The following is a 13,182-nucleotide window of genomic DNA, read 5'->3' on the forward strand; positions in this document are numbered from 1 at the left end:
TCCAACAAAAATAACTTCATTCATGTCATACTAACAGTATTTAAAATGTTTTGTTTTGTATGATTGTAACATGCAGCTACTTATGATTCAGAAAACATCACAAGTTGACTTCTGCTTTATTTATTTATTTTTGTTAATGTGATCTCAAAGATGACGCTTTTTATGTCAGCTTACTCTTTTCTTTTTCGTATTTCAACTTACCCATAATCTATTTAATCTGCTTGTCCAATATTATTAAATCTGAATCAATGACATGATGAGAAATGACACTAAACATTTCAAGCTTTTATTTTTATTAGTTCCTGAGATATTTTAGTTCAAAACAGCCTCAAATTTCAATTTGCAAAAAAAAAGTTTATGGGTGATAAATGGTGTAATTTTGGGGTTTTCTTTATTAAAACAACAACAACAAAAAAACAAAACGTATCTTTCAAACCTTCAAACATTTATTCATAGTTCTAATTTGTATATATTTTTATTTTGACTCGTTTTCATCATGAAAAATGAGTCAACAGATATATTTTGTCATAGTTTGCGTTGTTCTGAGATTGTTTGAAGCCACTTGCTAAATGAGCTGTTTTGAAAAACGTGTTCAGAAATTTAACAGTTTTTATTGCAAGACTTTAAGAAAACCTTTAACTTCTTAGATAGAATGGAATAAAACAAGAACCTAAGTCACGATAACAATCCTAGTGTCTGTTGGAGGAGAACTCTTCTGACGGTGTGGTCTCCGTTTTCCTCAGAGTGTCTGGAGGAGTTGGGTTGTTTGATAGAAGGCTACGGGATGAACGTTTGCCAACCGACTCCGGCTAAATCCCTGAAGGAAATCGCCGTCCACATCGGCGACAGAGACACGTCTGTCCGCAACGCTGCCCTCAACACCGTGGTGGCCGTTTATAACGTGTGTGGAGATCAGGTCTACAAACTCATAGGAAACGTACGTATACGTGGCCCCGACACTCGAACATCGCACTCGAACACCCGCTCCGCTCGCTCTGACGCTCGTCTTTCCTCTGCAGCTGTCTGAGAAGGACATGAGCATGCTGGAGGAGAGGATCAAGCGTTCGGCCAAGAAGACTCCGGCCGCCCCGGCCAAGCAGAGCGCCGCCGAGAGGCCTCAGAGGGAACATCCGACGAACCCCAACGCCACCTTCCTCCGCAAGCCTGCACAGGAAGATCCCAACAAGCTCAAGTAGGTCCCATCTAACCGTATCTGGGTGGAAAACCAGCAAAGCTCCACATGATGTGTATAAATAGTACCCACTGCATGAGCAATACGTTCATCTCTGGAGAGTGTCAGTGAAATTACAGCAGGTAAACTCAAACTTTAGCAACAGATTTTACAAAAACATGATGCACACCAACTAAAAATGTTTGTATAGATGTTGCTTTAAAGAGATAAAATAATGATTCAGTGACTGTGGCTTTCTAAACAGCCCTCTACAGGTTACAGTGCCTTTTATTGTGTGAAAATATTCACATTTTTCAGGATTATTTTACAATAACAGGTAGAGCTGCAACAGTTAATCCATTAGTTGTCAACTGTTAAATTAATTGGCAGCTATTTTGATAGTTTATTAATCAGTTTGAGTAACTATTTAAGAAAAAAAACTGTCCAAATTCTGGTTTCTTTCCTCCTCTATCACAGTAAACTGATTATCTTTTGGATTGTGGACAAAACACATTTGACTTTTAGTAACACCGATTGATAATTTCCACCATTTTCTGACAATTTACAGACCCAACAACTAATATATTAATCTAGAAAATGACCAACAGATAAATCAACAATGAAAACAATCATTTTGAAAAGTTCTTACCCTAATAATAGGTCACAGTAGTCATTTTTGTGCACTTTAGACACTGATAATCTTTATTTTTGAAGCATTTTTTAAAGCAGGCAAGTCATAAAATTCTCGCAATTTGAAGGTGTATTTAAAAACAAACCAATGCAGTTTTGGAAAAGGTAGCACTTTTTTAAATAAATGACATCTTAAATGAAATTAAAACTCAGAAAAGGGTTAAGAAGAGACTGATCAATACATAAAATAAGTTAAAGGAATGCAGTTTGTCACCTCTGGAGCTGCTTGAGCTACAATCACATAAATCCTGTCACAGTTTAATGTTTTAATGCTGAATATTTACCTCCTCTTTGCCAACGTAGCACTCGACATAAAATCAACACTGATGTTTTATTGATTGAGTTTCATCGTAAGACGGTCTTAAGGGAGATCAAGCAGCCTGCATGCAAAGCCTTTCTCATCATCTAACTAATAACAACAAACAAGGGTGAAGGGTGTAAAGCAGACATTAGATTTTACAAACCAGGGGTGTAATGGCACATGTTTAGCACAAGGTGTTTGTTTCAGCACTTTCTGTGATTTAAACTGTCAGAAGTGTCTTTAGACCTCCTGGAACAGAAACTCTGGCTCTTCTAGTTCCACCTGGACTGATTTATCAGAGGCCTGTTGTCGTCTGTCAGTGTTAGCATGCTAACAGTGTTAGCATTTAGAGCTGCAGACATGTTATGAATCTTGTACGATGTGTAACTCAGAATACATGTAGGTAGGTAAGTTAAATAAATGTGTTCTAGTTTTGAATGATTTTCAGAACAGAAATCTAAACATTGGGGAAAGACTTCAGAATACAGACAGGAAACTGGATCATTAAGAAGTTATTGTAAGTTTTCCTGAAGTGGAAATGATTCATCTTGTAAATTACATACATTTTTATTGAAAACCTCAGTTTCCACTAATAGCAGTCACCATGAAACTTCCCCGGTTGATTACTTACATCCATTTTTTTGGATTTGCAAGTTTTCTTAAATGTTATGCCTAAATGTGCAAATTGTGTATTATCTAAATAAATAGGTGTTAGTTTACATAAATGCTTCACAGATAATGTAGTAAAATAAACCCTTACGTGTGTTTTTTAGATGTTTTCATTCAACTTGTCTTAAAAACATTTTATAGAAGCAAAATAACCCAAAATCACAAAATTGAATAGTGCGTTTAGATAATAAATAAAACTTTAGTCTGTCTTCCTGCTGCCAAAACCTGCAGCTCCTCTGCTCACACTAAACAAAATACAGAATGCAGTTCAATAAAGGTTATTCAAACAAAATTGCAGTGCATTATTGATGGTATTGCAGCTGTTAATGGAGTTTTTACTTATTTTCTACCTGAGAATTTGCAGCATTTCAGTGTCTTAACGGTTAAAGGAAGAATTTTGGGCAATAAACCTCAAAATAAATGACAAAAAATATGTGCATTTCTTTTGTTTGTACTAATAAAAGTACCAGATCGTGACTTTTATATGCCGTTACACCCCAAAAATGAATATTAGTAAATAGTAAACTAATCAGTTTCAAACGTCAGGTGTGAGATGTTGTGAACGCATTAAACCCCGACTTTTCCAGCTGTTCGTCATGAGCATGTCAGTCATTCTGCCTCCTCTTTTTATCTGTCAGATCCACCGTGCTGTGATTAGTTAGATTCATACTTCTGTCTCTACTAATCTGTCCTTCTCTCGTCGTTCCTGTTTTGACCGAATCTTTGCATGTCGGGTTGATCTCGCGGCGTCTCGACCCGTGAAACCAACCCGTGTTCGGCCGTCTGTCCGTCTCTTAACCCTTCATCTTTCTTCCTGTGTGATTTCCTCCTTCTTTCTCTGCTCTGCCTGCCTTCCTTTCCGGAGCAGAATAATGTATCGCACGTATAGGATGTGAGTACCAACTCCTCCTCCTCCTCCTCCTCCCTCATCTTCCTCCTCGTCCTCTTTCCTACGTGTTGTCATTGTCTTCTCTGAATGCCTTCTAACACTTCATGAGGCTAGGAATGAATGCAGTGGCATTTGAGTTTTAGTCGTGCTTGGTCACGGGATGGTAGGTAAAGCACCAGACTAATGTTCAAAATGTCACCTTTCAAACATTCCCGTCATCCCTCCGTCTCACCTGTGTCTGATCTGAACACCTGAGAATGAGATGAACGGTCCTCTGCTTGGTCTGCCAGCTGTAAATACACAGCATCATCTAATTTAGCATTAATTCAACCAAATACTATCAGACATCCAAGTACGCAGACCTTATGTTTGGAATTCTCGTTGAAACCGAATGCAAAAATGTCACCGCTGAACCATAGACAGAGTAGATGGTCTCCTTTGATGCCAGATAGTTACTTTTATCCTTAATTGTGAGGTAAAAAATTGATTTATTCATAGTTTTTCAGTTAGTTGGGGAGACAAAGAGGCAAAAATACTGCACCAGGTGAATTTAAATTGGTAGTTTTGCTGCAAATCAGAAGTTGCAGCAGAATTAATTAAGCTAGGCTACTCAATTGCCACAATTCTGCCCCTTTCAGACCTGCTTTCTGGATTAAATGCACTGCTGCGCGGCTAACTAGCTCCTCAGCTGCAGCACGTTAAACAGCATGTAGCTGCTAACGTGGCTTCAGATGCTCCTCAGCGCTAACAACATGCTCTCCAACGCACATCGCTACGGCACAAGTTTGTTCACTGTGTTGGATGTGATGTTTGTAACGTAACTTCACTGTGTTTTAGCACCACTAGGAGTATTTTAGGGAAGTTTGATTCATGTTTGTGTTGTTTCTCTGTAAAGTTTTTGACGCTATGTCACAGTTTTAATGATGTGTCGGTCTCTTGAAGCTGATCTAAAAGATTGTCACGACTTGATGATGTCGAAATTACATCAAATGTCCTTGTTTTCATTTCAAAAGTCCACAAAACATGTAATTTGCACCAAACTGCTTCAGTTTATTCGGGTTCTGCTGCAATAATGAGTCATTTGACTTTCATCAAGCTAAACTCTGCAGATTAACTGAGTAGATATTCGTCATGAACAATGTAGGGTTTTGTGTTTTTGTTCCACTCGTCCTTGCAGATTCTTTCCCTCCTTTTCCAGAGGATACGAACGCCTCGTGTTGTTTTCAGATCAGGGCTGATCAGCTGCAGTTCGGACGGTCCAACTGAGATTTGGTCCATCAGGTTATTGACACACTTGAGATCCTCGTTAGTAAATGTTTGGTAGTTTTAAACTCATTAGAGTTTGATAATGAGATTTTTTTAAAATCCAAAAAGCATAAATTACACTTGAAATGATGATTGAAGTCAGATGCTTTATTCTCCTTATTATTGACGCACACATTAGCCGGAGGATCATCACTTACACACATTATCGATTCCCAAACTAATAGCTTAAAGCTCATGTCAGTCGGGACTGCAGCTGAGCGGCGCTGATCGATAGCACACCGGACTAAATGTACTTGTCCACTCTGTCTCCAGCCAAGCCCGGCAGAACGCTCAGCACAGCGAGTCCTCCCACCCGTCCATCCCCAAGGAGTTCCAGTTGGACCTGGACATGATCGAGATGGACCAGAGCCGAGTGTGCGAGCTGCCCGACCTCGTTCAGCACAAACTGGATGAGCTGCTGGAGCCCATCATGATCCCCGAGCCCAAGTAAAGGCCCTCAGACAGACTCAAAGAAAGTAAAGGAACAGAAATTAACGTCTGCTGTGATTAATATGTGGTTTTGTGTTTGAAGGATGCGCGCCGTCTCTCCGCACTTCGACGACCTCCACAACAGCACGGCGTCCACCATCAACTTCGTCATCTCTCAGGTGGCGAGTGGCGACATCAACACCAGCATACAGGCGCTGGCACAGGTACAGTACCCAGTGTTGAAGTACAAAATATTACAGTACCCAGTGTCGAGGTACCCAGCGTCACAGTACGCAGCGTTGCAGTACAAAATATTACAGTACACAGCGTTACAGCGCAGCAGGAGCGTTCGTGTGGATTCGTGTTTCTGAACACACATGCTGCAGCTGACTTGGTAAACACAAACTCATGCTTTGGCGTCCACGTGCGCATATCTGGCAATATAAACGGACACATTTCCCCTCATGTTGAACACAGAAAAGGACACAAATTTTTACACGATATAGCAGTGACGTTTATCCCTATGGTGTGTGGAGCACAACGGGCCCACATAACACAGGATATCTGGAGAACTTAGAACCTCCCACTGTGTTTGGACTCCATCGATGGAAAGCATGTACGAATCACTGCTCATCCAAAATCCTGCAGTGACCACATGATGTTTTTTACATGAAGTAGCAGGGGCTCAGAGATTGGGCTGTGATAATGTGTCAGTGACGGGATATCAACAATTATAACAACAATTTCCCTGAGGTTCTCCCAAAGGGATCAATAAAGTTCTATCTATCCATCTAGAACTTTTCAGTGTGTTTGGGCTCCGTCAATAAAAAGCATCTACAAATCAAAGCACCTTTCGCAGCTACTTCAGTTACAAACATCACCACCAGCAAACAGGTGCTAGTGCAGTCAACAGCATCATGGTGCAGCAGGAGCATTCATCGTCTGCAAACGAGCTGTAAAAAGAGCTTATAAATACCATGTAGTGTTACTGCTGTTCTCTGAGCAAAATCTGGCAAAAGAATTTCCTTTGAGATAAACTGATTTCTTATCTGTTAATGTAGCTGTAGTTGGTTTCCCTCCATGTACAGTTTTTGACTGTTTTAGTTAACGCCGCTGTGATTTGTCCTTCACAGATTGACGAGGTGCTTCGGCAGGAGGACAAAGCTGAAGTCATGTCGGGACACATCGACCAGTTCCTCATCGCCACCATCATGCAGCTGAGACTCACCTACAGCACTCACATGGCCGACGACCGGCTGGACAAGAAGGACATCATCAAACTGTACAGCTGCATCATAGGAAACATGCTGTCTGTGAGTCGCTGCTCAGATTGTAACGAGAAACAACCGGTTGGTTTAAGGGTGAAGAGACGCTTAACGAGCCTCGTCTCGTTCTTTTCCAGCTCTTCTCTATGGAGTCTCTGGCCAGAGAGGCTTCGATGGGCGTCCTGAAGGACCTGATGCACGGCCTGATAACGCTGATGCTGGACGGCAGAATGGAGGACATAGAAGACGGGACGCAGGTCATCAGGTCCGTCAACCTGCTGGTGATCAGAGTCCTGGAAAACTCGGACCAGACCAACATGATCAGGTCAGTCCACGTTCACCGCAAACTGATTTTTAAAAAGTCCAGCGGTTAAATCAGCTTTCAGTCAAAGTGTATATCGTTAATGTAGCGTTTGTTATTGAATTATTGAATTTCCCCTCTGGGATAAATAAAGTATTTTTAATTTCATTTCATTGATTTAACACTATGATTTTTTTTTTTAAACAATGGTTAAAAATACACATTTTTCACAGCAAGAAACTGGGAATAGTCAGAGCTTTCAGTTTCATCAGAACAACCCAGGCTTATAATCAACATATTTCATTAAAATGACATTATTCTAGCAGTAGTAGCTGCATGTCATTTGAGCTTCAGTCATCAGTGGCATCTTCCTGACACCTTCACACGACTCTAATGTCTAACTTTAGATCATTCACTGGTCGGTCATACAGTGCAGATGTGTTATTTTTTATTGTTTAATTAAGAAACTTTATGTTGAGTTGCACAGTTTCCCTGAAGGAGCCCATATCACAGTTTCTTAAAGCTGATTTAAAGGATTGTCGCTGCTTGATGTTGTTAAATGACATGTTCTGTATTTTGCACAATGAGTCCTGAACTCATGCCGTTTACTCGGGTTGTGATGCAAAAAAGGTCACAAAAAATTGAGTTTAATTGAGTAATTATTCATTAATAATGTGCTAAACAAATGAGGTGTTGTGTTTTTTTTTAATTCCACTCAAACTGCCGTTCACTGATCAGTCGTACGGTGCAGATGTGGTCATTTTTGTTGTATTTTCTATTTGTGCGACTTATTCTGTCTTAGCTGTAACAGTGTTTTCTACTTTATTTCCACTACGGAGACACAGACATCTCTTTTAAGTTCCATTTTTTAACCTGTTTATTTACCCTCTTGCCTCCTGAATCTCTGCAGCGCTCTGCTGGTGTTACTTCAGGACACTCTGGTCTCCACGGCCGGCTCTCCGATGGTCTCCGAGCTGGTCATGAAGGTAAATGGACCCGACACCCGCTGCTAAATCTGTCATTGTAGAACCCGATGGTTGTGTTTGTAACCCGCTCTGTCTGTGTGCGTTCAGTGTCTGTGGAGGATGATCCGCTTCCTCCCAGAAACCATCAACAACATCAACCTGGACCGGATCCTGCTGGACGTCCACAACTTCATGAAGGTTTTCCCCAAAGAGAAGCTCAAGCAGCTGAAGAGCGACGTCCCCCACAGGACCCTGAAGACCCTGCTACATACACTGTGCAAACTGACCGGGGCCAAGGTGACGCACAGTTAAACCCTCAGGAGATCTGCAGGCCTTAATATTGTCCCCCGAGTCAGCAAATTAAAGAAAGTCCCCACAATGTGTCTTTACTTTAGATGGTTCATTTCACTATAGCTGTACACCAGCTGGTTTTAGCGCTGTGCTAAATGGGCCCAATGAGCTGCTGCTAATCACGTTTCCTTCAGGAAGAAAACTCTCTCTGTGTCTGTGCTTGACAACGCAGAGCAAAATAGTAGAACACACAGCTCCTGACACTGAGAGACTTTCTGAGGGATCATTTTGGCATATAAACATCTCTGAATTCACAGAACAGTTGTTTTTAGCTCATGTTTGTTATAAATGCAGAAGTTTTCTGTTGCTGAGTAGCAGCTCGGAAATGGCTCCTTAGTGACTGCTAGTTAACTTGTAGTCTTAATTAACTGCAGATTAGTCAGTTTCATACTCATTCTGTTTTCTGACAACAGAAATGAGGACAGATTTATTGTGGATTTAACCGTATTAAAATGCCGTTTACATGAGCACAGAGAGCAGGAGAGAAGCTAAACAGAGGTCGAGTTTAGGTTGAACTGAGGCTCAAAAGGCAGCATGAGAACACAATAACACACCCAGTCCTTGTTTATTGGTTTAAATTAAAGTTTCCACAGAGCTCCGACCTGTTGGTATACCATCAATGCTCACGTTAGCAACAGTAGCCACACAGCATACTAACAATAAACATTTTCCTGTTGTGGTAACAACATACAAGTAATCCGCTAAGTGTTCAGCTCCTCAGATGCTAGCAGTGCATGAAGACTCTTGTGTTCACTCTTGCAGCTGAACATTTGGTGAACTTTGAGGCATTTTAGAGTTTAGCAGAAGCAGAAAGTTTAGAAAGTAAATCAACCTGGTGGACTGTGAGGCAGCTGCTCATTCTGAATGAAAACAGTAAAGGGGGCGGAGCTACAAAAAGTTTGAGCTGGAAGACGATTGGTTGGGTAGTTCAAATCAAGTTTATTGTCATGTTGCTGTACGTACACAGCAGTACAAACAAGATGAGAGAGCGTTTCTTCAGGATCCAATAACTTAAAGCAATTTAAATAAAGAAGTGTTTGCATATCTGGATCAACAGTTCATCATTCTGACAGCTTGTGGAAGGAAGCCGTTGATCATTCTGGAGGTTCTTCCTTTAATGCTCCGGAAACGTTTGTGAAATGTTCTGAGGTCAGATTATACGTGGCTTGTAAAGCTGGACGTCTGTAGTTGAGGGAGCTTGAGGGATGAAACAACTAAACGTCTTCATATCTTAACAGCTTTTAGTTCACAACAACAGAACAAATGGATTTTTACTACATGAGACCTTTGAAGGCTTAAAGTTCTGTTTCCTCGTCAAAATGCTTAAAGTTGAATTTCTACAGACCTAAACATTGTTTTCTTGTCTGACAATAGCTTTAGCAGCTCGTTAAGGTTGAATGAGTGCTGCTTATTGACTGTATTAATGTGTTGATGAACAGATACTGGATCACCTGTCGATGATCGAGAATCGCAACGAGTCTGAGCTGGAGGCCCATCTGAGGCGGGTGGTCAAACACTCGGGAAACCTGTCGGGACTCAAGAGCGACCGAGGAAACGAGAAGGGCGGACTGCGCATGGTGAGAGACGCACAACAAATACACGACAAGAACACACACTTCAGTGGTCATTTTATTACAAAAGAAGACTGAACTCATGTCTAGGATTTAAAACCAGAAGTTGGATTTTCTGCTCATGTTTCTGACGTTATTTGTTTGGTCTTTAGGTAAAATGTTGCAGAAACTTTGCCTACAGAAAATATTCTTACAGGAGAATTAACACAACCTGAGTCGATCTTGTCTTTAGGGCGACTGTATCAGAGTTAAATTTGCTGTTTAACTGAGATGTTTTGTGTTTTGCGGCAGGATGATCGAATGTCGAAGGCAAAGGTCAGCGACATCCTGTCTGAGATCTTCAAGAAGATCGGCTCCAAGGAGAACACTAAAGAGGTCTGTCAGCTCCACTGCCTTATGTAGCTCCTTAAAATGTTGATTTCCAGTTTTATTGTAACCGAAAGCCTTGAAAGCATGACGTGAAGTTCCCGTCTCTCCCTCCTCAGGGTCTGACGGAGCTGTACGAGTACAAACAGAAATACTCGGACGCCGACTTGGAGCCGTTCCTCAAAAACACGTCGCAGTTCTTCCAGAGCTACGTGGAGCGAGGCCTTCGCATGATCGAGTCCGAGAGGGAGGGAAAGGCTCGCATCCAGACCTCAGCAGGTACGACAGGAAGCTGCCGGACTGAGATTGAGTGACGTAGAACCGTGTTTGAGTGTGGAAGAGAGGCCTAAATGTAGAGAAAAATGTCTGTCAAGGCCTCAGTCAGGGTTGTGTAGTAACACCGCTGTGTGTGCGTCTGCAGTGATTCCTCAACACGGCGTCGACTCCAGTCAGAGCGGCAACAACGAGGAGCTGAAACCAGCCGTCTACTACGAGAGACTGAAGATCCTGAGACAGAGACAAGGACTAGAAAACACCTCCAGGGTTTGTTTACACACACAAACTGTTGAAATGTGACCGAGAGCAAGTGTTTAGACAGTTTCACACGTTTATTTTTTGTGCTCCCAGTGGCAGGCAGCACCTTGCATGGCAGCTCTGTCGCCACCGGTGTATGAATGTGATCTACTCTCTCTTGCATAAAAGCGTCTGCTGAATGAAACTGTAAACTGTAATGTACTTAAAGGGATGTTTGGTGTTTAGCAGCAGCTAACGTCCGTCTCTTCTTCCGCCTCCGTCCACCAGCAGCAGGGAGTTGGGGGAAGCGACGACGAGCCTCAGCAGCGGCCGGCCATCTCCTCCCTGCTGTCGTCGAAGCCTTCGGTGGCGTCGTCCACCGACATGCTGCACAGCAAGCTGTCGCAGCTCAAAGAGTCCCGCGAGCTCTACCAGCAGGAGCACAACGCCCACTCCCACTCGCCCACCCACGCACACACCCGCTCGGCCTCACCGGCGGCCAACCTGGACGACCTGAAGAAGCGTCTGGAGAGAATAAAGAGCAACCGGCAGTGAAGCAGCAGCAGCAGCATCATGTCAGCTGTCATCTCTCACCTGTGGAGTCCAGCTGCTAGTAGGAAACACAGCATCCACCTTTTTAACTCACTTTATATCCATGTTCTGAAAGAAACGGACCCTCAGATCTGACTCCACCCACTGTGCCTGTTCGTTAGTAGAAATCAAACGCGCCCAGAAACCATCCGAGTGTTTTTAGCTGCGATTAAACTTCTGTCCCGTCCCGCCTTCTCTGTACACTGTATTATATTAAAAAAAAGAAAAAAAACGGTGAAACCCGCCGCCTCCTCCTCCCTCGTCTGTACATATGAAGCTCCTCGCAGGAAGGAAACACAAACGTCAGGAAGTGTCGTTTCTCTTCCAGTTTTACCGCGACGCTGCCAGGCGAAGTGAGAAGTCAGACGTGTAGCTGTGTGAGTGCCCCCCTGTGGTCGTACGCTGTCATAGTCGCTTGTAACTCTGTGATTTCAGCTCACCGGCGCCATCTAGTGGTGAAACTCCCTCAACAGAAGGCCTCAGCAGGTAGTCGGCCTTTTAGTAACATTAATAACACTTCAAATTTTGGTGTGAATCCACACGTTGGGACTCTGAACTGTCGGAGTGACGCTGCAGAGGCTGAACTTTAAGCAAAAACATGACTTTAATCAACTTATCTGGTTTATATACGTAGGAATTATTGTTCTATACAGCTGGAAAGTAGAAAAATAACTGAATAGAAAACTGCTGGCCTTATTGTCCCCACAGGTTTGATGGCAAATCATTTTATTTGGTGTTTTTTTTTTAAAGAAAAAATCTTATTAAATTGAACTTTCTGACGATTTATTTCAAAGCAGCAGCGCGAATTAAACTGCAGCACTTAGTTTGATCAAATGCATTTACTCAAATCCTGTCAGATTCTGTGTCTGGGTTCTCCTCTGGTGTCTCGTGGCCTTCTAGTAAGTGTCCGTGGTTTTCAGTTGATCTTTTTCGTGGCAGGAAAAGCTCGAGAGTTTGGAAAACGCATGCAGATGAACAGAAAACTGGTTCGAAAACCGTTTTCTGTTGATCTGCAGATTATTTTCTCAGTTAGTCGTTGGGTTTATGCTGGTTAACACGTCAGAAAACTGTGAAAATTCTCCTGGAAAGCAAGAAAACGGCTCCAAATATTCACATCAGACAAGAAAAAGCAGCACCTATTCCCATTTAAAACACTGGAAACATCAAATTTGGGGGTTTTTGTTGCTTGAAATTGAACAAATCTGCCACTTAACTGAACTCTACGTCTGCTTTTCCTGCCACTAAAGTTGATCCTCGTTCGATTTTAAGAGTTTTTTTGTTTGTGTTTTATCCTCGCAGCCAAACTGAAATGTGTCGTTTGTGTTGGTTTGGGCGGCGCACAGTTGAGAAGCTTTTATTTTGGAGGAGAGGAAGCGTCCAGCGGGGCGGCGTGGGTCGACGTCGGGCTGTAAATACTGTACGTAACCATTAACACGTCCCTCCACTTATTTAACAGCAGCCTCGGACTGCAGAGCCAACATGGCCGCCGCCGCGAAGCCGAGCGGCTCGCCGTCGCGTTCGTAGGCGCGAAGAGCATGGCATGACGACGTTTTTATTTTCTCGTGTAAATAAAGTTTGCGTTAATAAATCTGCTGTTTTAATTCCAAGTCTTTGGTTTTCTCATGACGATGATGATGATGGTGATGGTGATGATGATGAAGACGGCGGCCCTGTCACTCATCTGTTCTGTAGCCGAATGTCGAGTAAATAAATAAATAACATTGTTTTTGTATTTAATTCAGTAGTCTCACATGTTGCTCTCCTTGTATAATCCATCGTGGAAAACGGCAATAAAGTCTCGTTTG

At 42.4% G+C, this 13,182-nt stretch overlaps 1 protein-coding gene across 1 annotated transcript; it reads left to right on the top strand.

The window, feature by feature from the left end:
- Positions 1 to 743: 743 nt before the first annotated feature.
- On the top strand, positions 744 to 13,114 carry LOC103374758 (cytoskeleton-associated protein 5-like; the record flags this gene model as incomplete). Its single annotated transcript, XM_008304902.1, has 13 exons — positions 744 to 937; positions 1,020 to 1,192; positions 5,299 to 5,472; positions 5,558 to 5,678; positions 6,588 to 6,767; positions 6,857 to 7,044; positions 7,931 to 8,006; positions 8,094 to 8,282; positions 9,776 to 9,913; positions 10,199 to 10,282; positions 10,393 to 10,552; positions 10,695 to 10,816; positions 11,075 to 13,114. Coding segments are annotated over 13 exons (2,066 nt in total), but the record flags the coding sequence as incomplete, so codon positions are not given.
- Between the last annotated feature and the right edge of the window lie 68 nt (positions 13,115 to 13,182).

The sequence above is a fragment of the Stegastes partitus genome, unplaced genomic scaffold (genome assembly GCF_000690725.1).
Source record: "Stegastes partitus isolate 25-593 unplaced genomic scaffold, Stegastes_partitus-1.0.2 Scaffold2347, whole genome shotgun sequence".
Taxonomy (NCBI): Eukaryota; Metazoa; Chordata; class Actinopteri; family Pomacentridae; genus Stegastes; species Stegastes partitus.